Source organism: Synchiropus splendidus, unplaced genomic scaffold (assembly GCF_027744825.2).
Source record: "Synchiropus splendidus isolate RoL2022-P1 unplaced genomic scaffold, RoL_Sspl_1.0 HiC_scaffold_61, whole genome shotgun sequence".
NCBI lineage: Eukaryota > Metazoa > Chordata > Actinopteri > Syngnathiformes > Callionymidae > Synchiropus > Synchiropus splendidus.
This window is the reverse complement of record NW_026527095.1, coordinates 26,982-52,652: the sequence shown is the minus strand read 5'-3', so window position 1 is coordinate 52,652 and position 25,671 is coordinate 26,982. Positions and strand designations below refer to the sequence as shown.

The following is a 25,671-nucleotide window of genomic DNA, read 5'->3' as shown; positions in this document are numbered from 1 at the left end:
TCCAGCCCCAGTGACCCGGGACCTCCTGCCCGGCCCGACGGTGTCGCAGCTGCCAGCTCGAGATTCCCGCCGCCCGCTCGTGTCCTCCTACGTCACAGGAGTGTCACGGCTGCGGCCTACATCGCGCTTCCATCCGCAGTCGGTCGGCTGCTCTCCGGGGACTCGGGCTCGCTCCTCGGGCGCGTCCTCGTCCGCAGCTTCCGCCTCCTCCTCCATCGTCAGGTGCAGCCTCGTTTGACTGGCAAAGCAGCCGCTCCCCACCAGCGTCGCACGGCAGCTCGGACGAGCCGCTCACATCGCAGCGATCCAGACCCGCGACGGTCGCCGCTTCCACCGGACCCCGCGCTGCAGACACCGCGTATCGGCCGCCTTCGCACTCGAGAGTCGGCGTTGGACATCGGGCCTGAGGGTGAGAGGCGGCGGAGGTTCGCGTCATTCACACCGGCCGTGTTCGGATGTGTCGGGAGGGAGGGAGGGAGGGAGGGAGACGCTCCCGGTCCTGATGCTGGGCGAGGCCGGGTCTGGGCGGATGACACGAACCGTGGTTCGCAAGATGCGGTCGAAGGTCCAGAAGAGGGCCCGTGACGTCACCGGCCGGGTCCGCGACTCCGAAACGGACCGTCCGTTTCCGGGCCTCGCGCCTGCGGTCAGGCCGCGACCCCGGCTAGCCGGGACGCTGAGTCACGGTCCCCTCTGTGCGTGTGTGTGTGTGCAGAGCCATGGACGAGCTGGACGTCCCTCAGATGAGGAGAGAAGTGGAGAGTCTTCAGTACCAGCTGGCGATCAACAGGGAGAAGTCCTCCATCACGGTGACCGAGTGAGTCGCGCGCACACACACACACACAAGCGTCTCTGTCCTTGTGAGGACCTGTCATGGCCATCACCGCATCTGCCAGTGAGTTTGTCGTTTCAACAGTGCGGCTGAACGAAGTGAGGACCTCACTGTGCTGACCAAAACTCACAGGTCCTCACAAAGACAGACGGCCAAGAGCGCGCGCACACACACACTGGCAGGAATAAACAAATCTGAGCTCCGAAGCCGCGCCTCCATCGCTGACCCTGGTGCGTGCGTGTTCGCAGGCTGGTGAAGTGGATCGAGGGCTGCGTCTGTGAGGACCCCTTCCTGAACCCCGAGCTGATGAGGGCCAACCCCTGGGTGGAGAAGGGCAAGTGCGCGATCCTGTAACGGGGGCGCGCACGCGCACGGAGGAAGCCACGCTGCCCGCCACTGTTTATTTATCGAGACCGAGTCATGTAAGCACCAATAAAGACTGTTTGCCGCCCCCTGCTGGCCTGGCGTGGTGTCACAGCAGTTCCCGCACGTAGACGTGGCGCCGCACGGCGTTGGACATTCCCTCGTTGAAGCGGAACCACACGTCGCTGTCGCCGACCGCCTTCCCCGCCGAGGGCTCGTGGCTGCGGGGGCCTGCGGGCGAGAGCGGGGCCAGCGTGACACACGGGCGACACCCTGTGGCAGGGCGGCGGCGGCGCACCTGAGTCCGGGCAGCTCCTCTCCCGGGCGGGTCTGGGGGCGACGGCTCGGCCGAAGAAGTCCACCTCCGGCTGCGGGACACACACACACACACACACACACACACGCGGGACGGTCGGGGTGTGAGTGTGTGTCAGCGGCCCCGCCCCCGCACACACTCTGCTCATTAGCCTCCTTTCTAAATCTGCTCGCCCACTGCGCCTCACTTCCTGTCTGTCCTCAGAGGCCTGAGCTGACACGGCACGGGGCCTGGACAGACGTCAGACGGCCACACGGGGGCGCCAGTGTGTCGGTCTCACCCTGCTCTCCACAGTGGTCCGTCTGACGATGGCCTCCAGCCTCTGCTGGTGGTTGAGGCTCTGCTGGGGTCCCGCCTTCTTCTTCTCTGCTGCCGTCACCTGCGGCACACGCACGCGCAGGTGAGCTCAGAAACACGCAGGCACGCGCGCACACACACACACCTGCGGCGGGTTCCTCTGCAGCAGCATCTGCTCCGCTCTCCTCATCTTCTCCTGCTCCATCTCTCTGCTGATGGTCTGCTTGGCCTGGTAGGTCAGCTGACGGCGGGGGGGCAGACCCGGGAACCGGACCACCTCCTCCACACGCCTGCAGGCGCACACACACACACACACACGCACAGTTCTGTAAACCCTTAATCCTCTTATGCTGATCTTCACTCTCACAACATGACGGAGATTACTGCGATGATGATGATGATGAAGGCCACCAGATATCACCTTCAAGCCTGACTGCAAATTGTCACGTGCACATCTACTTCCACACGCTCCGATTGGGGCCCAAAACTAGTCAGAGGCGTCACAGAGGCGTCGTCACAGAGGAGTCGTGGTGGTCACAGAGGCGTCGTCACAGAGGCGTCGTGGTGGTCACAGAGGAGGCGTCACAGAGGCGTCGTGGTGGTCACAGAGGAGTCGTCACAGAGGCGTCGTGGTGGTCACAGAGGAGGCGTCACAGAGGCGTCGTGGTGGTCACAGAGGAGGCGTCACAGAGGCGTCGTGGTGGTCACAGAGGAGGCGTCACAGAGGCGTCGTGGTGGTCACAGAGGAGTCGTCACAGAGGCGTCGTGGTGGTCACAGAGGCGTCGTGGTGGTCACAGAGGAGTCGTGGTGGTCACAGAGGCGTCGTGGTGGTCACAGAGGAGACGTCACAGAGGCGTCATGGTGGTCACAGAGGCGTCGTGGTGGTCACAGAGGAGTCGTGGTGGTCACAGAGGAGTCGTGGTGGTCACAGAGGAGTCGTGGTGGTCACAGAGGCGTCGTGGTGGTCACAGAGGAGTCGTGGTGGTCACAGAGGCGTCGTGGTGGTCACAGAGGAGTCGTGGTGGTCATAGAGGCGTCGTGGTGGTCACAGAGGCGTCGTGGTGGTCACAGAGGAGGCGTCAGAGGCGTCGTGGTGGTCACAGAGGAGGTGTCACAGAGGCGTCGTGGTGGTCACAGAGGAGTCGTGGTGGTCACAGAGGAGTCGTGGTGGTCACAGAGGAGGCGTCACAGAGGAGTCGTGGTGGTCACAGAGGAGTCGTGGTGGTCACAGAGGAGGCGTCACAGAGGAGTCGTGGTGGTCACAGAGGCGTCGTGGTGGTCACCGAGGCGTCGTGGTGGTCACAGAGGAGGCGTCCCAGAGGTGTTGTGGTGGGCCAGCGAGGGCAGGTAGAGGAAGGCGTAGATCAGGCCCAGCAGCAACAGAGCCAGCAGCAGAGGAAGACACCAGTCGTTGGTCACCAGGACCGTGTGGCAGCGAGCCTGCAGGAAGGAGCCGCGGCGCGGCGCCTGCTCCGCTTGGATCGGAACCATGACGAGTCGGAGCGGTCACATGACGTGAAAACGATCCAGCCAAGGTTTTCCGAGCCAGACGGTGGAGTGTCCTGCGTCCAGCCCAGCGGTGTGGAGCCGTGTGGAGCCTCACACTCTGGATTAGTCTCTAAGCTGTGATGCGGGTCGTCAGCTGGACCTGATCAGTGACCTCCAGCACGGCCCGGCCGGCGCCAGCGTGTGCCCGTGTGTGCGTGTGTGCGGACTCACGGCTCCAGCACGTAGGTGTACTGGCCCTCGGGGGTGCGGTCCTGCCGGTAGGACAGGTTGTAGGCCAGCATGGTGTCGATCAGCTCCCTCATCTGCTCCTTCTCCCTGCTGCTGAACAGCTGAGGGTTCACCTGGAGGTCACATGAGCCAAGTCAGCCACTGGGGACAGAGGCAAAGCGCCAGGTGCCTCCTTCCGTCCTCCTGGGCTTCTCAGGTCGCGCATCATTGGCTGCTGTGGTGTGTTTTGCATCCTGTGTGTCGAGTGTGGGAGACGTATAGAAACAGCAGCTCCAGCGTCTCTGCAGCCTCGTGCATCGGCACCGATCATCTGACTTCATCTGACGGCGGAGAAGCGGGCGGAGCCGAAGCTTCACCGACGCTGACGTTAGCCTGATGCTAGCCGACGCTAAGAGGAGAGTCTGACGTGACGGAGCCAGGGCACTCACCGGTCGCAGCTTGGGGCAGATGATGTCCAGCAGCAGCGTGAGGACGTCCAGCGTCAGGTGGTGGCGGCCGACCCTGCTGCGGATGGAGGGCGGGATGTCGGCCAGCAGGGTGAGCAGCGCGTTGTTGCTGCTGAGCAGCCGAGAGGAGGCCTGCAGAGGAGGCAGGTGAGAGCTGACGCATGGCGCGGCCGCCGTGGCCGGCGCGGCGTTACCTCGTGGTGGCTGTGCGGGTAGCTGATGCGAGGCACGCTGGTGTGGGCAAACAGGAAGTGGAAGGAGACAGACAGGAAGGGCAGGTATCTCATCAGGGAGAAGTTCTGTCCGTGCAAGATGACGTTGTTGAGCCGGTCGGTGAAGGCCATCCAGTCCAGCGCGGCGCACACGCTGTGCATGTGGGGGTCCCTGACGCGCATAGACAGGTAGTTCTCATACAGACCCTGGGGGGGCGGAGCAGAAGGTCCAGGTCAAGTCACGCGTCCGTCCCACCGGCCTGGAGCCCCGCCCATAGCTGCTCACGCAACACGGGGCTCCGACCCAGACTCACCTGAGAGACTTTCTCGTACTCGCCGCTGGAAGAAGCCAAGTGCAGGACGTGCTGGAACCTCTGAGTTCCGCCCCCAGACTCTGGCCCGTCGCCGCCAATGCGTTTCCTGAAGAGACAAGGTGCTAAGTGACGGTGGCAAGGCTCCCGCTCATGTGGCCGAGGTCCCACCGCTTGGTCCGGGGCAGCTGGAAGACCTCCTGCCACAGGTGGAACAGACCCTTGTTCTGGTCCTTCTGGCCCACCGACGCCCTCTGGATGCTGGTGGTGTTCAGCTGCTTGAGGCCGCGTCCGTGGAGGAACTGCAGCAGAAGGCGGCGGTTGACTGGGGCGGTGCGGCGGCGAGAGCGGGGCAGAGTGGCGCTCACCTGCAGCGTGTTGATGCAGCACCGGATGTCGTTGTCAGTCTTCTCACACAGCGCCATCAGCGTTCCGGTGTCGGCCTTCATGCCCTGCTTCAGGGCGATCTGGGAAGGTCAGAGCAGAAGGTCAGAGCAGAAGGTCAGGGCCGAAGGTCAGGGCCGAAGGTCAGGGCGCCCGTGCCGGTGGCCGCACCTCGGCCAGCCTCTGAGCCAGGCGCTGGGGCTGCGTGTGTGGGAAGGTGAGCAGAAAGGCCTGCTGCCTCAGCGGTCGAAGGGCCGGCGTGTACCTGGCACGACAACAGACTCTCACTCAGACCCGCCCACCACCAGCTGGCGCTCAGGCAGTCGCCGCTGGTCTCACAGCTCGTTACAGATGCAGATGATCGGCCTCAGCAGCAGCGACTCCTTCTTCCTCTGGCCCTCCTTCCTGTTGAGCGTGGCCAGCAGGACGTTGATGGCGGCCTGAGCACAGCGTGGGCTGATTACTTGCTGTGGCGCGAGACAGGAGGGTGGGTGTGCGCGGGCGAGCACGCACCGCCGGCGCTCCGTCGATCTCATCGATGACCAGGCAGTTGGGTCTCTCGTTGACGCCGAGAACCGACTTCATCTGCGTCGCCGTGTCGATGCGTTTCTGGAAGACTTCGGCGCTGCGGTCGTCGCTGCGGGGAGAGTTGTGACGTGACGTGGCTGGCAGCGTTCAGGACCCGCCGTGACTCTCACCTGGCGTTGATCTCCACCACGTTGTAGCCGGCATGCTTTGCTATCACGTGCGCCAGGGTGGTTTTCCCCAGGCCTGGCGGCCCAGACAACATCGCCACCTGGAGGCAGACAGAGACCGTGGGCCTCTGTCCTGCGGCTCAGAATCGAAGGTGAGCTGACCTTGTATTTGGGTCTCCGGTGCTGGTCCAGCTCGGCCTCCAGGATCTCCTCCGTCATCTCCATCTTGCTCTTGAAGCGCGTCTGGCTGGGGTGGCTCAGGTTGGGTCTGAAGGACGTCTGGTTGCTGACCTGTCTGTCAGCTTTCGGGGGACGGGACTTCCTCTCTCTCCCGAAAACCACCGTGTCCCAGAGCTTCAGCCACTTGAGCAGACAGCGGTTGGTGAACTGCAGACAGGCAGCAGGTCATGTGATCAGCGAGGTCATCGCATGACAAGGGGTCAGAGCAGCAGCGAGGTTCACGTACGTCGTCGCTGAGCAGCTCCGTGTACTGGCGAGGAGAAAACCTGTCGACCCACAGACGAGAGCTCCGCCCTTCGGTGTCTCCACTCTCCTCCTCCTCCTCCTCCTCTTCTTCTTCAGGTGCAGCCAACAGCCCGTTCACACTGCTGAGAGGGACAGAGAGGCTTCTGTTTGAGATGCACATCACGCTCAGCCCCAGTCATCATCGTATGCAGTTACTTGTTGAGCAGCTCCGTGAGTCGCTGAGATTCCTCTACCACCTGCTGATGGCGCTGCAGGAAGCAGAAGAAAACACCTTCGGTCAGGAGACGCCGACTCTCCAGTCAGGCCGGCCGCACCTCACCAGGCCACCCAACCACATCAGCCCAACCTCACCTTCTCAGCTTCCTGCTCCCGCAGCACTGAGATGGGCACGGCCAGAAGACCCAGACCGCCCGCGGCGTTCGGAACCAGTCTGGAGTCCACAACCTGCAGACACCGAGACCCGTCACTCCAGGTGTGGTCACATGCTTCCACAAACATTCAGCCAAACCTGGCTGGTGGCTTCGTCCTTCTGCCGCAGGTAGACCCGGGTTCCCGCCGCGTCCGTCACGCTGACGTAGTCTCCCTCTGGAGGGGGCCTCCGCAGGGCTCTGGGGTCCCCAACTGCCGTCGGTCGCCGTGGAGTCTCTGGGATGGTGGCAAAGCCGCTGATGTCCAGCACCGACGCGGACCTGGAGATGTGGATCACTGACTGAGCACATCCTGACATTCATTCATTCGAGGTCGCGTCAGAAAACTTCCTCTGAGCAGAAACATTCTGGGTTCGTGTGGGGTATAATCATTTTCAGTCATGCGACATAAAAGACACGTCTGTCAGTCACATACGGCAGACATATTGTTAGGCCTCAGAGCGACACCACCAAACAAACTCAAAGAGCTGGAGCTCAATTCTTGGTCTGATACGTCACTGTCCAGCTCAGTTTAAGGTTGTGCATAGAGCTCATACTTCAAAACAACCACTGTCTCATCTGTATCCAAATATCAGCCCATATATTAAGTTGCTGAGGCCTCTCTCATGCACATGTTCTGCTCCTGTCCAAGACTAGGACCAAGAAGTTTTAATATCCATATCTAACACTGTGCTGTTTGGAGTGTTAGAAACTATCCTTGGATCGTCAACGTGCCTTATCCTCTGCCTCTTTTCACGCTCGGCGTTTAATTTCACTGAAATGGACCGCAGCCTCTTCTGCCCATGATGACTGTCTGTGGGAGGTCATGACCTCCTTCAAATGAGAGAAACTGAGACACTCACCACAACAATCACCTGGGAAGTTTGGTCGGATGTGGGGTCCCTTTTTGAACGTTTCTATCACATCCTAGACAAACTGAACAAATTTACTGATGTAGACCACTCTCGTCTTTTTTTTGTTTTAAATCATTGTAAAAGTGTCCCATCATGACAGAGCTTGGTCAGACATGCTCTCCTGGCCTGCCGTGTCTTAACTGCTGGAGCTCCACTGTCTTCATTTCTCAACACACTGCAGAAAAGGCTGCGTCCTTGACCAGACGAAGGATGAAGGCGGGGACCCCCGTCTCACCCCGCTCTCCTACCTGACTGTTGGAGGACGCTCATATTGTTCTGGAGAAGACGGCGGCGTGATGTCGTCACCGCCACCTGGATCTGCGCTCTCCTGGGACCCGGGCAATTGAAAGAGCTGCTTCACAACGCCGAGCTCCTGTTTCTGTCGCTTGGCTTTCGGAGCTAAAGGAACAGGAGAGAAGAGTGAGTGGAGCAGCAGGCAGGTGGCGACCCAGGCCTGGGAGCTCACTGGTGCGCTGCTCCTCCAGGAGGTGCTGGATGTCAGAGATGTCGTCCTGCCGTCTCCGAGGCTTCTGGGGTTGTGACGTCTCTTCTGCGTGATGATTTTAAAAACGATTCACCGTCAAGTCACTCTGAGTGGGTCATTCAGTGTCATAACACGCCACAGCGAGCAACCTTGAACCATGCAGTGATGATTGACATAGTTCTACTTCACAAGTGCTCGAGCTGACACAAACTGGATGCTTCTACCGTCGACAGCCGCTGGACACAAGTGTCACGTGTTGGTGGGTTTCACTCAGCAAGTGTGAAGTGTTGAGAGTCTGCGGCCGAGTGACCGGTGCGGCGCAGCACTCACCCTCCAGCTCCGCCATGGCTTCCAGCTCGTCGGCATACTGCTCCTCAAAAGTGTCCTCCGTGTGGAAGAGCTCGTCATATTCGTCCATGTTTACCCCGAAACTTGGTCAACACACAGGCCAGTGTTCATCGAACATTTGCTCTACTACTCTGTCAACAAAGACTTTCGCGGCATTTTTCCACTCCCGGTGACGTAGTTCCGGGTAGCTCGCAGTAATGAAGTCTCTGATTGGTCACGACTTGCCACGGAAACCGAGGACAGCGCTTGAACTAGCGTCACGTTATTTGAATCATGACAACAGCCACACTCTAGATAGACTACTAACCTCGCCTCAGCAGCACTTTGTTCAGTGCCTTCTTCAGGACGCAGCTACTTCCGGTACCGGCGACCGCGCTGAGACTCAAGATGGCGCTGTTCGACAGATGAAGACGGACTCGCCACCTTTCAAACGAGAACGTGACTTGTGTTGCAGTGTTTCAGTCAACGAAACTAACGGTAAACCATTTAGCTTGATCACATTTCGACCTAACACAAACAGTATAATACAATATAAGACAAGTGTGCAGCAGCATTGTGAGTTCTTTCCAGGTCATGAACTGACTCTTGTTGTCTGACTCCCTCCCAGGTGCGTGTTAGTGCCGGTTACTGGCCCAGGAACCCGGGGTCATGTGTGATGACGTGTGGTGGCTCAGATCCGGCGCCAGCGCCACACACCAGCCAAGGTTGGGTTGTTGGTTTGCTCAGAATATGGTGACGGTTCAGGACCGGGAGCGTGAGCTGGGCTGGACCGACGCTCCCTCTCCCTGCTGTTCTGTCAGGAACCGGGGCTGTGTGTGCCAGGAAGAGATTGATGATGATGAAGGTGCGTGATGTGGCTGCACCACCATCTGTTCCACACAGCCAGCACACAAACATCAGCAAGTGTGTGACTGAGTTCATTTCACAGCACAGAGCATGCACTCACCCGTCGTGAGGACCTCCGCTCCTGGCCATGGCCCTTCCCCCGGACTCACCTGAGCCCGGTCTCTGGACCAGACTGGAACCCAGCTACAATCAACCACTTTTACCGACTGTCCAGAGAAATCATTGAGGATATACACAGTAAATCATTGAAATAAATGTGGGAATGCGTCCACTTATATTTACTCAATTATTTCTGTACGTTTTCCCTTTTTTATTTGGGAATCACGGCGCCGCCATCGTCCAGTTGGAGTGATGGCAGTCACACCAGGCCATTATGGATCAGCCAGACATCTGGTCTGTGGGTGGCTTCGCCCGCAAACATTTTTCCCGTAAGTACTGACATATGGAGTCTTCACTTGAATGAACGGAAAAGCTTGTGTTTACGCATAGCATGAGACGACTGTTTTTTAATCATGTGGAGTCACCAGGAAGAGGTTCGAGTGAAAGCTCAAGTTCAGGAGCACAGCTCGAGTTCGGACACGTGTCGGACCAGGAATGAGACGGAGCCCGCGCTCCGCACGCCGGCAGACGAGGGCGGTTGCCAGGGTTTGGACGAGCAAAGACGAAGAAGAACTCGAGCAGTAGCCATGACTGAGGAAGCGTTGGTTTCCTCTCAAGTCTGCTATCGAAAAATCTCAGCGTTACTTGCACAAAGCAATCAGCGTTTCAAGAGTGAAGAACACAAACACCAGACAGATACAATTCCACGGTCAGTAGCAAGTGATGCTAAAATAAGTCATCTTTTTGAAGGTGATGTTGACGAGGGCGGAGCCTGACGGAGGTTTGGATGGGGGCGGAGTCTGAGAGGTAAAGGTGTGTGTGAGCTGCTGATCTGTGCCGCAGGGTCGAGATGGAGGGGGTCAGAAAGAGCCTGGAGAGAGCTGGATCTGGAGGTGGGCCATGTTTGTTTACGTCCGCCGGGACTGCACTTCTGGCTTCCCTCTATTCTACACTTCCATCATGGGCATTTGGACATTTAGGATTCAGGGTCCTTCACGTCTGAATCGTGACCCTTGGTGTCAGTATTTGTGGGCAAATGTGAGCGTTTGGCACATGACTCCATCCTCAACAAAGAGTCGCCCCCCCCACCCTCCACAGTCACATGACAACCCCTCAACGTAAAACACTCAGTGGAACAATACAATGAAAACAAATCTGTGACTGGCCTCAAGTTCTTCCAAGAAATCGAGCTACCACAGCGGTGTCTGAGTTTATATTCCTCAACGGTGCCATCGTCCTATCCAGGCTCACGCTCACAGACGAACCTGGGGGAGGGCGCCCCCTGGCTGCTGGAGGCATCGAGCAGGCTAGCACTAGCCGCTGTTAGCTGCCATGTATATGCGTCAATACAAATACAAGCGGAATACACACAATGTCACAGGAGCTGGACTCAGGGTTGACATCCGGAGCAGCCATCTTGGATTCTCCCACCTTGTTCTTTATTGTGAAGAACGCAGACGTACAGAAAGGATCCAGCCCATCACGGTAGTCCGGTTCCAGGAGAATGGGCCATGTGAAAGATCAAAGACACATGAGCTGAAATAGAAATATATATATATGTCGTATGTGAAGGGAAGAGTTCAGACGAAGAGCAGCGCCTTTTGTTTGGTGGAATGTTGATGGTGGAGTTTCAGTTCCAGGTTCCACGATGACGTGGAAGTGCACCAAACCCTGTCGCAGCGAAACAGGAAGGTTGGATTCTCTCAGTCTTTGTGAGAAAGGCGCAAGCCTTGGTTTGTTTGACTGAAACGCGAGGACAGCTCCAGAGAAAGCAATGAAACTCTCCCCACCAGGGGGCGCCCTCACACAGCTGGGGCTGAGGCTCTGCTCCGAGTCTCTGCCGGGTGACTGATGTGCTTGATGATGTCACAAACATCATCATCAAAACAGACAAAAATGTCAAAACCGCTGACTTCCTGTTTCCTCCGCACCCCCATTCTGTCACATCAACAAGCAGCTTTGCATTTGTTGTGCCTTGTTTGGCTGCCACCCCATGTTTGGAATCATTGAGTAAAAAAGCCACTTCCTTCATCTAAGTTCTGCTTCTGGCCCCCCTTCTCTCTGTTGTTTTTCTTTTCCCACCCTGAGCAGCAGGAGGTAATGAGCCGGGCCGGCCCAGCTTTGGTTAGTCTTCACACACTAATGATGCTGACTGACCCTGTGTGTGTGTGTGTGTGTGTGTGTGTGTGGACTCTGGCCCACATCAGCTGTGCATACACTCATCAGCGGTGTGTGTGTGTGCAGCACATTAGCGTGAGCTGTCTAATGGTCAGTGCGGCGGCAGGATCTTCTCACCTTCGCAGGGCTCCCACCGCGCTGCACTACATGCTGTCGGTGTCTGCCTCAGCCCCAGGTCGCCATGTCCAACGCCACCGGAAGCTTCTACGACGTCCCTCGCTCCTTCAGCATCTCTGACATCATCGTCATCGCCACCTACTTTCTCCTCAACCTGGCCGTGGGGATCTGGGTGAGACTCGCTGTCGACTCGGGGGGTGTGTGTGTGTGTGTGTGGAGGCGACTCACCGGGCCGCTGCTCAGTCCTCCTGCAGGGTCAGCAGGAACACGCTGAGCGGCTACTTCCTGGCGGGACGGGACATGGCCTGGTGGCCGGTGAGTGGCGAGAGAGTGGGTCACATGATCAGCTGCCGGCCCGTCTCCCCGGGGTCAGAGATGGGACGGTTGGTGGCACGTGACAGGACTTTTTCAGTTCAAACCTTCATCTTTTTGTGCACCATTGTCATCCATCTCTTCTGTTGTTGATTTTGTTGCTTTGTTGAAGTTGAAGGCTTGATCACGATGTGCGCTTGTCTGTGTGTGTGCGTGAGCTTCAGATCGGAGCGTCTCTGTTCGCCAGTTCTGAAGGCTCGGGTCTGTTCATCGGCCTGGCTGGAAGCGGCGCTGCCAGTGGCGTCGCCGTCGCTGGATTTGAGTGGAACGTGAGCTGAGACACACACACACACACGTTTGTTTTGCTGTCCGAGTGGGACCTCTCCTGGCCACCTCCCTTTCCCCAGCCTCTCCCCTGAACACATGACTCACCCTAACCAGGACTCGGGACACGGCTGTAATGAAGTACTTTTGCTGAGGTTTGAACTTTCTGAACCTTGTGAGGACAGGCCAAAAAGTCCTGTCAAGAGGGAGGCTTGTCCAGACTTGGTCCTCACAAGTCTGGCAAGCATGCCCTCAGAAACACAGGCACACAGTCACGTGACAGCATCAGCACTGTCTTGATGACTGAATGAACTTGTCTCCATGTCACGTGTCCATCCTTCACTCCCCAACAGTCATGTTTTGAATCCTGACACACCTTTGCTTTTCTCACTCGCCTTCAAGCTTGGAATGGTTTTTTTTCTGAATTGAAAAATGCGATGGAGTGTGTTGAGTGTCCAGCGACACAAGAGGCCGACCGGTGGGGAGTGCCAGGGGCTGGCCTCCTGTCCAGGGCGTCCCTGGCTGGCTGGACGGCCACTGAGCTGTGTGTCCTCGCAGGCCACCTACGTCCTGCTGGCGCTGGCCTGGGTGTTCGTGCCAGTCTACATCTCCTCCGGGGTGAGTGACGCGCGGCCTGTCTGGGCTGGTTCTGCACCTCCTCATTGTCTTCACAAGTTTTCGGGGCTGGGAATTCCTGGCCGGGGCGTTTCACTCTGGCAACGTCGAGCCTGACGCAGCCTCACAGGAGCTGCTGCTGTTCTGACACCAGGATCATGCTTTAGCCATCCCACCTCAACACTCTGGTTTACTGCTGCATCACCTGAGTGACGGAAACCTTCTCCTCACTCTTCGTCTCATTGTTTTCCCCATTCTCCGCTCGAAGCGTACGACACGTGTCTGTGTGTTTCTCATGTCAGTCTGACACTCGCGTGTCCAGATCGTGACCATGCCCGAGTACCTGGGCCGGCGCTTCGGAGGCGAGCGGATCAGGAGCTACCTGACTGTGCTGTCGCTGCTGCTCTCCGTCTTCACCAAGATATCGGTGCCACACACACACACACACACACACACACACACTCTCTCTCTCAGTGTGGCCTCTGACCTGTGTCCTCTTCTCCTCAGACTGACCTGTACTCTGGAGCCCTGTTCGTCCAGGTGTGTCTGGGATGGAACCTCTACCTGTCCACCGTGCTCATGCTGGTGGTCACTGCCCTCTACACCATCGCTGGTACATAAACACACACTCTCTACATCCTTGTGAGGACCTCTCCTGGCCATCACCCTTCCCCAGCCAGAATATCCACATTTTCATCCGGATTCTGTCCCTGACCACAAGCTGGATGTCTGCAGTTTGGTTCATCTTCTCTCATGTGTTGATGCAAGAGAAGCAACAGTTGCATCAGCTGTGGCTCTGTTCTCTAAACTTTCACACCTTTAAACATTCATTCATTCATTCAAACCAAATCTAAATGAAGCCTCGACTCTTGATCACATCCATAGAACCAGGTGAAGTTTGATCCCTGTTCAGCTACTTTGCTCACATCCACACAGCGCTGTGAGCTGGGGAGCAGGAGGAGGAGCTTCCTGCCAAAGAACCCCCCAAACCCTCCGCTCACTCAGAAGCTAGGAGTTGGTTTACTAACTACAGTGTGGACCAGGTTTCCTCCTGTCACCGGCGTCACACATCCCACCAATCACAGCGCTTCCATGCCGCGATCACGCCGCTAAACAAACATGGCGGCCGAGCTACGGCTGCAAAAGGGTCGAGGGATCTGCGAATGTCCATCATAGTCGGCGAAGTGAAACACTCTGTTCATGGAGAGCAGTGTGATTGACACGAGGGCGTGATACAGGCACCGATGTTGGGACATTAAAGAGGGCTGCCATTTTTCCATGTGTTGCAGTTCAACACCCCCCAGTCAAACACACACACGCCATCCCTGTGGGGACCTCCCTTTCCCCTGCCTCTCCGCCCAAACATTGCCATCCAACTGAACCAGACTGGAAGCCAGTGTTAACCCTCTCATCCTGGTTCCTCAGGTGGACTGGCGGCCGTCATCTACACCGACACGCTGCAGACGTTCATCATGGTCATCGGAGCCATCATTCTCACCATCACCGGTGCGTGTCTGTCATGACCAGCAGGAGGCAGTACCACAAGTACCGCCTGTGTGTCCCGCAGCCTTCAACAAGATCGGCGGCTACAGTAACCTGGAGCGGATCTACAGCCTGGCCGTGCCCAGCAAGATCATCCCCAACAGCAGCTGCCACCTCCCCCGCCAGGACGCCATGCACCTGTTCCGGGACGCCGCCACCGGAGACCTGCCGTGGCCCGGCATGACTCTGGGCCTGACCATCATCGCCACCTGGTACTGGTGCACCGACCAGGTGAGGAGGGATCTGGACCAGCCGGAACATTATGACCGCATGTCGTCCGAGGCGTCACATGACGGTGGTCATGACGGAGTTCTGCACGCTCAGCACCACCTCAGTGGGTTCGGCGCAGCCAGGTGTCCTGGCAGAGCATCAGAGAGCTGAGACAGGTGTGTCGGAGATAAGGACACGTCCCCATGATAAACTTCACGGAGTCGTGGTCATGTGACTCGGCCCTCAGCCAGAAGGCTGGTGGTAAACGCTGGACCTTGATGCCAGTTTCACTTGAAGAAGCCGAGCTCCGACCAAAACAGTTTCACAAAGTTTAATCACCCTTTGCTCCCGTCCAAACAGCGTCTGTACAAAAGAAACACTCGGACATTTGTACACGCCCCGGGTCTGACACGTTCCTGCGCCAGAGAGAGCAGTCGCTGACCCGCACTCCAACCAAGTCCAACCCCCTCCCCCACGCAGGGTCTTGAGTTTCATCAGTCACTCATCAAATCCCACAGTTAGTATAAAATCCGTCTCCGCCGGAGTCCTGGGCTCCTGCATGCCTCAGATTCCACAGCCATTGTTTCCTCCACAGTCTTATCTGGTGCGTCTACCGCACCGCCTTGTTGCTCTGACTCACTTTCTTCTGCGACGCGCCGCCGCGGCCACGCAAGTGTCGGAAGTTGCTGAGTTTGGAGAAAGGCACGCCGAGCGGTCCGGCCAGCGCAGGCTGGGCCGGGTCCCCCTTCCGGTAGCCGGGACTGTGTCGCCGCGGCGACCTCGCCGATGGCACGCCGGGCGAGTCCGGCTGGAGCGTCTGGCTCTGCCAGTAGCGGTGACCTCCGATCACAGGGCCGGAGGCTCGGGAAGGCCGGTGGAAGCTTCCGGGTTTGGCCAGAACCACTTTGGGTCCAGGAGAGTCCCGGGCAGGAGATCTGGAGAGCCGGAAGAGCTGGGAGAAGAAACGAGATGGGATCAGTGTTGAAAGAAGTGGAGTGAGGGACGACCTTCCCTCTGAGCAGCATCTCAGCACAGAAACATCTGCACTGCGCAACAAAAATCCATCCTGAACTGAATATAAATCACAGCAATACCCAGACTCCAGAGCTTCTGGCCGTCCAGACATGGAGCCTGGTGACATCAGAGCAGTCAGATGAAGCGCTGTTCCAGCGCGTGTTTCCTCCGCTGCTTCAGACCAGCATGCGCCCAGTGACGGCGCTACATCCACACCGTGGAAGGAAGAGCAACTAGAGAACTAGTGGAGCTGGCTGATGTTGAGGAGCTGCTTTCTCTTCAAGTGGCTGGTGCTCGCTCCAAATGTTGGGGGGCGGAGTCACGCAGAGGAGAGAGGACGGTCGGGTTTCAGACCACAGAGAGGAGACGCTAGTCAGCTGAGGAGATGAAGTGTGGAGTCAGTGGAGAAGAAACCTGTTCCTTCTCCACTGGAGCTCACTGTTCCATGAGGAGCGCTCGCTCACAGAAGACAAAAGTCACTCTCACCACAGACGGATTCAGGACTGCTCCAGACTGTTCAGTCCCACCTCACGTTGCTCGACTCTGTGGCTTCTCCAGGAGGGACCGCCCACATCTCGTGCGGTGGTGGCGTCAGCCTGCAGACTCATGACTCACTGACTACGGTGTCCCGACTCAGAGAGAGTCCAGTTTCTCTCCCGCAGCCGGACTAAGCTACACAAACTTGAGCAGACGGACTCTTCCCTGGTCATGTGACCCCCGACAGGAAGCTGCATTCCTCCTGACTCAGACTCATGTCTTGACTCGTCTCTGTGTGTGGTCAGGTGATCGTCCAGCGCTCGCTCTCCGCTAAGAACATGAGTCACGTGAAGGGAGCTTCGCTGCTGGCTGCTTATCTGAAGATGCTGCCCTTCATCTTCATCATCCTCCCTGGCATGATCAGCCGAGCGCTCTACCCAGGTGCGTGCACGCACACACACACTCACACGCAGGTGACGTGAGAGCAGCAGCAAGCGAACACACCCTGCGCAGGATGGTTCGAACACGTTCAAATTCCTTTGTGTGCGGTCACACTCCGTGTGCGTGTGTCAACAAACTACACGCCTTGTTTTGAATCTTAATCGCTGCTTGTTTACGTTAGCCAAGGTCAACACAGTCACTCCGGCTCTTGGGCGCCCTCAGGGGCCGAGGTGTCACTACACCATCACAACAAGGCTGTAACTTCGTCATCAGCCCACAGGTGAGGACTGACTCACCAGAGCGTCTGTTAGCTTAGCGCCAGAACATCCAACATGCTGCAGGGCACTGAGGAGCAGGTTTGTGTTGAGGGACAGAGGAGGACTCAGGCAGAGAGGAAGAAGCACCTGACTCGGCAGCGGAAAACAGGACCGGCGCCACCACATGAACCCGCTCCCCCGACCCAGCCGCCCGCTCCCACGCTCCACTCACCTGACCAATGTGCCGGTGGGGAGACGGGTGCCCCCTGTGGCGAAGCTGCCGCGACTGGCGCAGCAGCGCGGCGCTGTCGTCGGACTGACTGGGCTCCCGCAGGTCCAGCATGCTCTGAGACATCCGGGCCATCATGTTGAAACCGTCCCCGTGCCGGGCCCCCTGACCCGAGCCCACGGTCACCCCGTTGGTCAGCGGGTCGCCCGGCTGATGCTGCGAACAGTCGTAGAACTCCTCCTCTGACACAGTGGAGGCGCTGGACGGGTGCTGGTCAGCCGCCTTGTCGCAGATGACCTTGGTGCTGTCCTGGCTTCCCTCGCCGTTGCTGCCCGAGTCCTCGCCGTCCACCGTGGAGGTCAGGCGGCCGCGCGTCAGCGTGATCTCTTCTCCGGAGGCTTCCTCTGGGTTGACCTTCACCAGCGTGACCACGGGCTGCTGGATGGGGTTCTGATCGATGACCAAGTGCAGAGTCCGGCGCTTGGGAACCGGCGGAGCGGCCGCCTCCGCCCCTGCCTGGTCTGTGGTGGGAGGAGCTGCGGTCTCGGTGGGCTCGGGTGGGGGCGCTGGAGTCTGGCTGCTGGAGGCAGGCGCGTCTGTGGCGTCATGGTGGGCCGGGGCCGGACGAGGCGGCGCCGGCGAGCCGGGCTCCGCCGCCGGAGCTTGCGAGTCCTTGAGCGGCGAGCTGAAGCGGATGGCTTGGCTGACCTCGAAGCGCTCCGACCTCTGCAGGTGCACCTTGTTGGACCTCTTCTCATCCATGATGTTGATGAAGCCGATCACGTCGCTGGGCGGGTCCGGCTCGGGCCAGGTGGGCAGGTAGGGGATCAGGTAGGCCTTCTCCAGGTGAGCCAGCCCGGGGTGGAGCGGCGGCTCCTCCAACGCCTCCCTCAGCCGGCCCTTCTTCAGCTTGGGCCCCGGGGCCACCTGGGAGTTCTTGTTGCTGGAGTTCTGGTCCGACGGCGCCGGGCTGCCGGGGGTCCCCGTGGCCACCAAGGCGTACTTGGGGTTGACCAGCTTCCGAGCAATGGCGGCCGGCAGCGGCGCCGGAGCCGCCTGTGGAACGGGTTCACGGACCGGCTCCTCCTGCATTGGCACCTTGCTGAGCGAGACGCCCCTGGACAGGAGGAAGAGCTCCCGAAACTGCAGGTCAAAGGTCTCCACCGCCTGACCCGTGATGACCGTGATGAGGTTCCGGTCCAGACGGGAGGACGACCAGGTGAAGCTGGGAACACAGAGCCGCGGGTCATGTGCTGACATCAAGTCCTGACAACTGTGACCTGCTGACCAGCGACCAACCAGAGCAGATCACGTGGATTCAGGCTGAAAACTGGACTCGAACCAGAACATTGAAGTTGTCCGGCCTTCATAGGACCAACTCTGATCAAGTCAGTCTCAGAAATACACCTGAGACTGTGGTCAATTTTCTGCAAACGTCTGGCCAAAACGGTTGAGAGCCGAAGATCTCCACCAGGACTGTGGAGGATTGCTCTCTGGTTCCTCTGGTGCTGAGCCTGGGGTTCAAACACGAACTCTGCTCTGGTGCCAGGTCATCACGTCTAATCCGGTCTGGATCCTAAACGTTGCGGTGGACGGGGAACAGACCGGGTGAGGGTCCTGGCCCGCGGGTCACTCACCTGTAGGAGCCAGAGATGGCCCGGTCTCCGTCCACCAGCAGGAACTTCTCGCTCAGAGAGCCCCGCACCTTCTGGGCCGAGCGGGTCAGGAACTCCACGCCGCCGCAGCAGCGCACTCGCAGGTTCTGGTCAGAGAGAAAGACCGGCTCAGGGAGGAGCGACAGAGGAGCGGGCGGATCATGAGTGTCTGTTTTCATGCCGTTTAACTGCGTGTTTGCACTTTCTTCAGGTGAGCGTGTGTGTGAGCGCGCGCGGCGGCGCCACACCCTGTTTGTCTAGGGCCGTGTGAGCAGGGCGCGGCTCCACACTTTCTCTCTGGAGAGGAGTGAAATGATTGTAGCGACAGATAAGAAGGAAGATAAGAGAGAAGAGGAGCCCGCTTGAAGGCACAGGCCCCGCCCCCACAAGCACCTCTGCCTCTGGGATCTGAGTCTTGTGTGACTGGATGTTTTGGCCCAGCCCGTCCCAGACGGCGGCTCACACCAGCGGCTCCTGCTCTCTGGCCACGGCGCTCACCTTCAGGTGTCCGCGGTGCATATCTGCTCGGCCACACATGGAGAGGAAGCAGGGCACCGCTGCCGTGTCCAGGATGATGTAGACCGGAACCCTGCGGCGGTAGGCGGCGTCCAGCAGGTCCCGAAAGATGTCCACATCCGTGAAGGCGTCCATCACCACGGCGATCACCTGCGCACACACGCGCGCGCGGTTAGAGAGTCCTGCAGCAGGAAGCGGCCACCACCGGTCAGGAGGTCATGAGGTCAGGGGAGCACATCCACGTCTCTCCCACGGCGTCTCCAGGACGTGTCGCGACACATTCGTCTCTCACATATTTGCCAGACGGAGGCGGAGCCGCTTGGATCAGACTCTGCGCCAGCCGCAGCAGCAGATCTGACCTGCTCTGCTCACAGTCGCTGACTCGGGCTCTCAAGTGGCTCTCACAGAGGCCAGAGCTGCCCCTCGCCTCCACGGCACCCGACCCTCGCTCCGGCCTGAATTATTCACACCTTCCTGTGGCTGCGCCTCCTCCGTGCTGACCTACATAGAGCGGCTCGACCCGCCGGGCCTTGACGGACTGTCTTCACCAACGTGTGGAAGTCAGACCCGGAGTGTTGGCGCCGCCGGCGCCAAGGAGCCATTTCAACCTGCAGCCCAGTTCTGCACCAGGAACCAGAGCATCTCCCCAGTGGAACCATGGGACAGCCGTTGACTGTCACACTTCCTGGTTCACTCTCCACTTCCTGACTCTCCGAGTCGGCGCTCTGACTCCACTGCCGTCTGCCTCTGGCCGAGCCTCAGACCGACACATGTTCAGACGGTGTTTGTTCGTACCTGGGACAAACAGTCACACAGCAGTTACGCTGAGTAAGGCTCTGCAAATTTGCTGGCTCATGACTCGCGTCCATGCTGCGAGTCCCACCGCGGGGGAGGTGGGTCACGCGATGACGTCACATCCTCAACAACTCGAAGCTGTTGACCATCGACCAACCAGCGAACCAGCAGATCGCGGGGGTTCAGGCTGAAAACTAGACGCAGAACCAAACACAGTTTTGTCTGGAGTTGGACCAGAACATTCTCTGGCCTTAACTGTGCTCTGGAGGACGAACTCTGACCGGGTGAGACCTGAGTCCGTCACGTGACGGCCGGAGCTGCGCTGCTCCGCTTCAGGTCAGGTGCACAGGCGAAAGCGAGCGGTACCTTCTGGGCCGACGCGATGCTCTTCCGGACCACCTCCTTGATGTGAGCGTGTCCCTCGGTCGGGGGCTGGGTGTAGACGGTGACCCGCGTCACCCCTCGGTAGGAGATGGCCTCGGGCCAGCCGATGTCCAGTTCGGCCACCGAGCCCTCGGACCGGTCCGGCCAGTACTGCAGCGACACCTCCCCGTCTCCCGCCGCCTCCTCCCCGGACCCCGGGGTCAGGTTGCCCGGGCCCGGGGTCTCGGGCCGCTGGTGGAACTCGTGACCGGGCCGGTACAACTCCGCGTTCTCGGCGATCCTCTCGAGCTCCGGTTCCGAGAGGAATCCGCGGACCTTGTTCTCCTGGATATAGTCCGCGAAGGCGTCCTGGCCCTCGGTGATGAGCGCCTCCAGAGCCAGGCGCTGCTCCTCGCTGTAGAAGAACTCGGGCTTGCTCTCGCTGACCCGCCAGTTGACGTGGTGCTCGTCCAGACACTGGATCTGGGACAGCGCCATGGCGACCCGCCGCCGCCGCTGTGCTGCTTAGGGAGTGCGGTGCTGGTCCAAATGGTCAGACCGCTGTGTCATCACGGTCCGTGTGCCGAGCCGGGACCGAGGAACCAGATCCAGGAGGCTTCATCTGAGAGGACGAACCTGATCGCAGGTAACCGTCATCCGCCCAGACACGCCCTGAGCTGGGCGGAGCCGGGACCCGCGGCCCGGTTCTGAAGAGGAAGAGGGCTGTGACTCACACGAAAGCGGAACCGACCCAGGCAGCTGTTTTCAAGAAAAGTCAGAGAGCTGAGGGCTCAGCCTTCACCGGACCCGAACCCGGGCGGAGCCAAGAGTCGCCCTCAACTTCCGCCAAGTCCCCGCGGGGTCTCGAGGACCGGAGCTGGAGCTCCGGTCCAAACTCCTCCCACTGCTCCGGACACACACACACACACACAGAGCTCGCTTGTCCCCCAAAGTGACGTCAGATCCGGTGCCACTCGGATCCTTGTTCGTTCTCCTCACTGCTCCAAACGACAACAGAAAAAAAATCGTATTTTAGGACTAAAATCTACTTCCGTTTCCTTTCATTCTTTCACATTCAGGAGTCTTGACTTTCCTCTCGACAACTTTATGTCATGGACCTTGAATCAGGACACAAATGCTGAAGCTGTTGTGCCTCCTGCCTTGAAAAATAACGCTCTCATTGTGATTGACTTTAGTGCTGACAGTCTGTTCTCGGTCTGAATCGGCTTCACCTTCCCGTGCGGCGCTGGTCTGTCCTCTTCCCTGAGGGCCCCTGGCTCCTGAGTCCGGGGCCCGGAGACTGACAGGCCTGCTGTTCTGTTCAGACTCGGTGGGCTGCGTGGACCCGCAGGAGTGCGTGCGAGTGTGCGGCGCCGAGGTTGGCTGCTCCAACATCGCCTTCCCCAAACTGGTCATCGAGCTGATGCCCAGCGGTGAGCAGCGGAGGCCGGCCGCCCCGGAGCCGGCGGAGTCTGACTTGTGTGGTGTGGTCAGGCCTGCGCGGGCTCATGATCGCCGTCATGATGGCGGCGCTGATGTCGTCGCTGACCTCCATCTTCAACAGCAGCTCCACGCTCTTCACCATGGACATCTGGAAGAAGCAGCGGCCGCGGGCCTCCGAGAGGGAGCTGCTGCTGGTGGGCCGGTGGGACCGACTCGGAGCTGCCGCTCTCCTGCGCCGGCGCTGGAACCTCTGCTCTGTCTTCAGGATCGTGACGGTCATCCTGGTGGTGGTCAGCGTGGTCTGGATCCCCATCCTGCAGTCGGCCAACAGCGGCCAGCTCTACGTCTACATCCAGTCGGTCACCAGCTGCCTGGCGCCGCCGGTGACCGCCGTCTTCTCCCTGGCCGTCTTCTGGAAGAGGACCAACGAGCAGGTGACGCAGACGGCTCAGCGTGGCGGCGGTGGTACCACGTGCTCGTCCTGTGGCTTCACACCTCCAGCGCCACTGAGTGAAGGGACCGCCGTGTCTCAGCAGGAGCAACAATGGCGCCTGTGTTTCTCGCGCTGCTTTATGAGCGTCACGTGCTGCGACGCTTTATTGCGGCTATTGTTCCCTGCTTTCTCACCTGAGTCAGCAGGAGCTTCTCACGCTGATCATCGAAAGCAGATTTACTGCCCTGATAAGAGTTTGGATCTGGGGTCACGTGAGCGCGACAGTTGCGGCGGGTCGCAGTCGCAGTACTACTCGCTGTGTGGTACTCACTGTAGTACTGCAGTGGCTGATGTCATACGTCAGTCATGATTCCAACTTGAAGCGAGAGGTTGTGGTGTCAGGGGTCAGAGGTCACCGGACGTGACCTAAACACGTCCTTGCTAGGTCACGTTCCACTCGTATTTGTCATCTACACAAGGACGAATCGCTACATTCCTCTGTGACCCTTCATCCATTCATAACCGTGTTTTTAAATCATATTTTAATCGTAAAGTTCATTTGCTCTATAGATTTGATTCACAACTCTCACTCTGAACTTTCAACGCCTCGAGCAGCGATTTGGGTCGAACTGTTTCCAGCCTCTGGTGACTCACTGGTTCACGTGTTCATGTCCTCTGTGTGTTGTGGACGGACAGCGAGGCGGAGCAGAGGTGCGGCGTCTTCCGCCAAACCTGCTGCGGCACATTCCCGCACTCGCCGGACGACGTTCTCCCGTCAGCACGTGTGAGGCGGCGGACTGGAAACAAGTCAGCAGTTTGTTCTGCTGGGACGCTAACACGCAGCTAATGTAGCCTAGCCTCAATGCTAACAGTAAGGGTTCGGTGTCAGCCAGTGAAATACACCAGCGACCACAGCCACCACATCCTGCAGGGCTGCGCCTTCCTCCTGCGGGTTTTCCTGTAGTACAACAGGTGAAATGCTGTGAGGTCTTTGCTCCTCCTGCAGGGGGCGTTCTGGGGCCTGATGGTGGGCCTGGTGGTGGGCGTGTGCCGGATGGTTCTGGAGTTCGCCTTCCCTCCTCCGCGCTGCGGCGTGCTGGACTCGGCGCCGGCCGTGCTGCGGGGCATCCACTACCTGCACTTCGCCATCCTGCTGTGCGGCCTGACGGCCGTGGTGGTGGCAGTGGTGTCGCTGCTCACCCCCCCTCCCCCACCTGAGCAGGTGAGCGGTTCACTCGCAGCGCCACCTGCTGGCCTGTGTTGAGAGGAGCTGAAGATCAGCGTGCCCTTCCTCCAGGTGCGAAACCTGACCTGGTGGACTCTGACTGAGGAGCCTCAGAGAGACATTCCTCTGCAGAAGGTTTCGTCCATCAGCCATCGCTGCTCCAACCACGGTGAGAGCTCAAGCAGGGACATGTTGAGGTGGAGGACACAAACGCACACCTCCACGTCGTGACCCACGCTTCCACTGACCGTCTCCCCTGGTCCAACCTTCAGATGCGGCCCCAGCGAGGGGGGCCTCCTGCGGCTGGCAGACGGGGCTGTGCGCGGCAGCGGGTCAGAGTTCAGACGAGGCCCCGCCCCCTCGCCACGCCAGCCTGCAGGAGAGCGTGTTCTGGTCCCGGTTCTGCTGCGTCAACGCGCTCCTGCTGGTCAGCGTCAACATCTTCCTCTACGCCTACTTCGCCTGACCCCGCGCCCCTCACCGGACCAGGACCTCCTCCTCTTCTGCGCAGCTTTCCTCTCCTCTGTGCATCTCTGTGACTTTGCAGCCCCAAATAAAAGCCTGGGATCAGTGGATCCACTGAGACGTCCTCGCGCCGCAGCTCTGACCTCACGGCTGCTCCTCATGTGTCGGCCGTGATCGTTCAGCAAAAACCACAGACGGCAACAAAGTCGGACGCATTTATTCACCTGGGCTTGAGGGTTCTGGACCGGACGGTCGGGTCGATGGCGGCAGAGGTCGTGGGGTCACTGGTGGAGCGGCTGCACGTACTCGGGCGGGAAGATCCCCACCCGGCCTCGACAGCGCCCCCTGCAGGCGGGCCCCGAGCAGTGCAGCAGCTCGATGACGTCGCCACGCAGGAAGTGGAGGTGGGAGGGGTGAGAGGGGGTGAAGTCGCGGAGGGCCTGAGCCAGGCCAGGCTTCTGAGGACACACACTCACGTCTTCAGGCGGGGCGGGGGCGGGGCTCATGCAGTAGGGGTTGGGGTACGGGTTGGGGGGCGGCGAGCGGGGTTCTGCCGGCGGGTCCCGCAGGAAGAGCGGCGCGTCCACGCCGATGCTGTGGTGGCGGTAGAAGTCCAGCAGGCGGTTGAGCGAGCTGAAGCGCTGCTCCCAGACGCTGTAGTGGCCGCCGCCCTCCAGCACCCGGAAGTGCTCCACCTGCTGGCCGAAGCTGGAGGAGCGGGAGACAGGAGGCGCTCAGAGCCGTGCCGTCACTGTCTGTCACTGCCCGATTTGCTTCCTCGTCCCGTTTGGCTTCCAGGGCTCAGGCTTATGACGTCATTTCCTGTCCGCACATTGGTGTTTCAAGACGTCGTTTCCTGAGTCTATGCTCATATGAACGGAGACCTCGTAGGCAAGATAGAAAGATCCAATGACTTCATCTGAAATCTTGTTGAAATATCCAAATTGTTGAGTACAAGTCAAATGTAGTGAGATATATAGTACTTTAGTCATTCAAGTTCTGCTTCTCTTGATGAAACAGCAGTGTGGACAGCTAATGACGTCACTTCCTCCGGAGGGAACCAGCGAGGTCATGTGGTCGCCGCACCTTCACTGACGTCACGCGCCGCTCTCATTACGCTGAGAGGACTTACACAACGACCCGATTAACGAGCCGCTGGCGGAGCACACACACACGCTTGTCTTCCTGTCTCAGTGAGGACCGTCACTGGCATCACCCTTCCCCCAGCCCCCCCCCCTCAACACCTGGACCTGGAGTCTGAGCCAGACCGGAGCCCACTTGTCATGACTCAGCTGTTTTGTAGTTTTGGCCCTCAGAGTGAGGCTTGACACAGTGAGGACCTGCCAAAATGTCCTCACACAGGTCCTCACAAAGACACTCAGCACAGCCTGCGTGTGATGCCTTCACTGACCTGACGGAGACGGAGAACTCTCCGGGCGCTGACTCGCTCTCTCGCACCAGGAACACTCCGGGGTCCTGCCAGCGCAGCCGACGCTCGGCCTCCAGCCGCGACACCGGACCTGCGAACCAGCTGATGCACACACACACACACACACACACGTCTGATTCAGGCGTCTGCATCATCTGCTCCGGCTGCAACTCACGGGTGAGGGAGGAGAGACAGCAAGTTCTCAGGGACGAAGCCGCGTCTGCCGTGAAGCTCAGCCGCGGCCCAGCAGGAGTCCAGCGCCGTCACCTGACAAACACGCGCGCGCGTGAGAGCCGGCGCGCACACGGCCACAGCACCGGCGCTCACCTTGATGACATCACCCTTCTGGAAGCTGATCTGGTCAGGCTCCGCGGCGGTGAAGGAGAAGAGAGCGACGGCTTCCATCCTGCAGCTCCCACACACACACGCGTGCCAGTGTGAGCTCCGTGGACG

At 59.2% G+C, this 25,671-nt stretch overlaps 5 protein-coding genes across 6 annotated transcripts; 2 read left to right on the top strand and 3 right to left on the bottom strand.

Moving 5' to 3' along the window:
• Positions 1 to 110: 110 nt before the first annotated feature.
• Positions 111 to 1,326, top strand: LOC128752044 (guanine nucleotide-binding protein G(I)/G(S)/G(O) subunit gamma-13-like). The gene is made up of 3 exons (XM_053853084.1): positions 111 to 409; positions 716 to 817; positions 1,081 to 1,326. Exons 2-3 carry the CDS (start codon positions 720 to 722, stop codon positions 1,184 to 1,186), a joined length of 204 nt encoding a protein of 67 aa, XP_053709059.1. The 5' UTR covers positions 111 to 409; positions 716 to 719; the 3' UTR covers positions 1,187 to 1,326.
• On the bottom strand, positions 619 to 8,365 carry chtf18 (CTF18, chromosome transmission fidelity factor 18 homolog (S. cerevisiae)). Its single transcript, XM_053853067.1, has 22 exons — positions 8,216 to 8,365; positions 7,868 to 7,951; positions 7,650 to 7,800; positions 6,589 to 6,769; positions 6,432 to 6,524; positions 6,276 to 6,328; positions 6,061 to 6,202; positions 5,757 to 5,981; positions 5,598 to 5,695; positions 5,413 to 5,536; positions 5,239 to 5,339; positions 5,071 to 5,164; positions 4,884 to 4,982; positions 4,687 to 4,817; positions 4,519 to 4,624; positions 4,187 to 4,411; positions 3,975 to 4,124; positions 3,529 to 3,659; positions 1,954 to 2,098; positions 1,792 to 1,890; positions 1,494 to 1,563; positions 619 to 1,426 (listed from the first exon to the last, which is right to left on the bottom strand). Exons 1-22 carry the CDS (start codon positions 8,301 to 8,303, stop codon positions 1,305 to 1,307), a joined length of 2,712 nt encoding a protein of 903 aa, XP_053709042.1. The 5' UTR covers positions 8,304 to 8,365; the 3' UTR covers positions 619 to 1,304.
• Positions 1,775 to 23,917, top strand: slc5a10 (solute carrier family 5 member 10). Its single transcript, XM_053853073.1, has 18 exons — positions 1,775 to 1,911; positions 7,583 to 8,710; positions 8,841 to 9,077; positions 9,162 to 11,645; positions 11,717 to 11,788; positions 12,010 to 12,114; positions 12,668 to 12,727; positions 13,047 to 13,151; positions 13,232 to 13,337; positions 14,150 to 14,230; positions 14,292 to 14,497; positions 16,273 to 16,408; positions 21,549 to 21,656; positions 21,718 to 21,868; positions 21,932 to 22,100; positions 23,106 to 23,321; positions 23,397 to 23,493; positions 23,597 to 23,917. The coding sequence occupies exons 4-18, from the start codon at positions 11,538 to 11,540 to the stop codon at positions 23,788 to 23,790; spliced, it is 1,914 nt and encodes a 637-aa protein (XP_053709048.1). The 5' UTR covers positions 1,775 to 1,911; positions 7,583 to 8,710; positions 8,841 to 9,077; positions 9,162 to 11,537; the 3' UTR covers positions 23,791 to 23,917.
• On the bottom strand, positions 15,076 to 21,156 carry LOC128752036 (protein FAM83G). The gene is made up of 5 exons (XM_053853068.1): positions 20,227 to 21,156; positions 19,048 to 19,215; positions 18,532 to 18,656; positions 16,898 to 18,119; positions 15,076 to 15,428 (listed from the first exon to the last, which is right to left on the bottom strand). The coding sequence occupies exons 1-5, from the start codon at positions 20,719 to 20,721 to the stop codon at positions 15,087 to 15,089; spliced, it is 2,352 nt and encodes a 783-aa protein (XP_053709043.1). The 5' UTR covers positions 20,722 to 21,156; the 3' UTR covers positions 15,076 to 15,086.
• LOC128752041 (GRB2-related adapter protein-like) lies at positions 22,103 to 25,671 on the bottom strand. Of its 2 annotated transcripts, XM_053853077.1 has the most exons (4): positions 25,546 to 25,671; positions 25,394 to 25,485; positions 25,201 to 25,320; positions 22,103 to 24,497 (listed from the first exon to the last, which is right to left on the bottom strand). In XM_053853077.1, exons 1-4 carry the CDS (start codon positions 25,621 to 25,623, stop codon positions 24,071 to 24,073), a joined length of 717 nt encoding a protein of 238 aa, XP_053709052.1. In that variant the 5' UTR covers positions 25,624 to 25,671; the 3' UTR covers positions 22,103 to 24,070. The 2 variants fall into 2 exon arrangements, with proteins under 2 accessions (XP_053709052.1, XP_053709051.1); XM_053853076.1 differs by having other exon boundaries at positions 25,394 to 25,654.

What these genes read in the sequence shown, in the direction of transcription:
- slc5a10 (XM_053853073.1), top strand. Translation starts at nt 11,538, where the DNA reads ATGTCCAACGCCACCGGAAGCTTCTACGACGTCCCTCGCTCCTTCAGC. An exon ending in CCGTCTTCACCAAGATATCG is followed by an intron (nt 13,152 to 13,231) that starts GTGCCACACACA and finishes TCTTCTCCTCAG; the next exon opens with ACTGACCTGTACTCTGGAGC. An exon ending in CATCGAGCTGATGCCCAGCG is followed by an intron (nt 21,657 to 21,717) that starts GTGAGCAGCGGA and finishes TGGTGTGGTCAG; the next exon opens with GCCTGCGCGGGCTCATGATC.
- LOC128752041 (XM_053853076.1), bottom strand. Translation starts at nt 25,623, where the DNA reads ATGGAAGCCGTCGCTCTCTTCTCCTTCACCGCCGCGGAGCCTGACCAG. An exon ending in CTGTCTCTCCTCCCTCACCC is followed by an intron (nt 25,321 to 25,393) that starts GTGAGTTGCAGC and finishes TGTGTGCATCAG; the next exon opens with CTGGTTCGCAGGTCCGGTGT. An exon ending in GAGTTCTCCGTCTCCGTCAG is followed by an intron (nt 24,498 to 25,200) that starts GTCAGTGAAGGC and finishes CCGCTCCTCCAG; the next exon opens with CTTCGGCCAGCAGGTGGAGC.
- chtf18 (XM_053853067.1), bottom strand. Translation starts at nt 8,303, where the DNA reads ATGGACGAATATGACGAGCTCTTCCACACGGAGGACACTTTTGAGGAG. An exon ending in CAGCTGCCCCGGACCAAGCG is followed by an intron (nt 4,625 to 4,686) that starts GTGGGACCTCGG and finishes TTGTCTCTTCAG; the next exon opens with GAAACGCATTGGCGGCGACG. An exon ending in TCTGCCCCAAGCTGCGACCG is followed by an intron (nt 3,660 to 3,974) that starts GTGAGTGCCCTG and finishes TGTGACCTCCAG; the next exon opens with GTGAACCCTCAGCTGTTCAG.
- LOC128752036 (XM_053853068.1), bottom strand. Translation starts at nt 20,721, where the DNA reads ATGGCGCTGTCCCAGATCCAGTGTCTGGACGAGCACCACGTCAACTGG. An exon ending in GCATCGCGTCGGCCCAGAAG is followed by an intron (nt 19,216 to 20,226) that starts GTACCGCTCGCT and finishes GTGTGTGCGCAG; the next exon opens with GTGATCGCCGTGGTGATGGA. An exon ending in GCCATCTCTGGCTCCTACAG is followed by an intron (nt 18,120 to 18,531) that starts GTGAGTGACCCG and finishes CTGTGTTCCCAG; the next exon opens with CTTCACCTGGTCGTCCTCCC.
- LOC128752044 (XM_053853084.1), top strand. Translation starts at nt 720, where the DNA reads ATGGACGAGCTGGACGTCCCTCAGATGAGGAGAGAAGTGGAGAGTCTT. An exon ending in TCCTCCATCACGGTGACCGA is followed by an intron (nt 818 to 1,080) that starts GTGAGTCGCGCG and finishes GCGTGTTCGCAG; the next exon opens with GCTGGTGAAGTGGATCGAGG.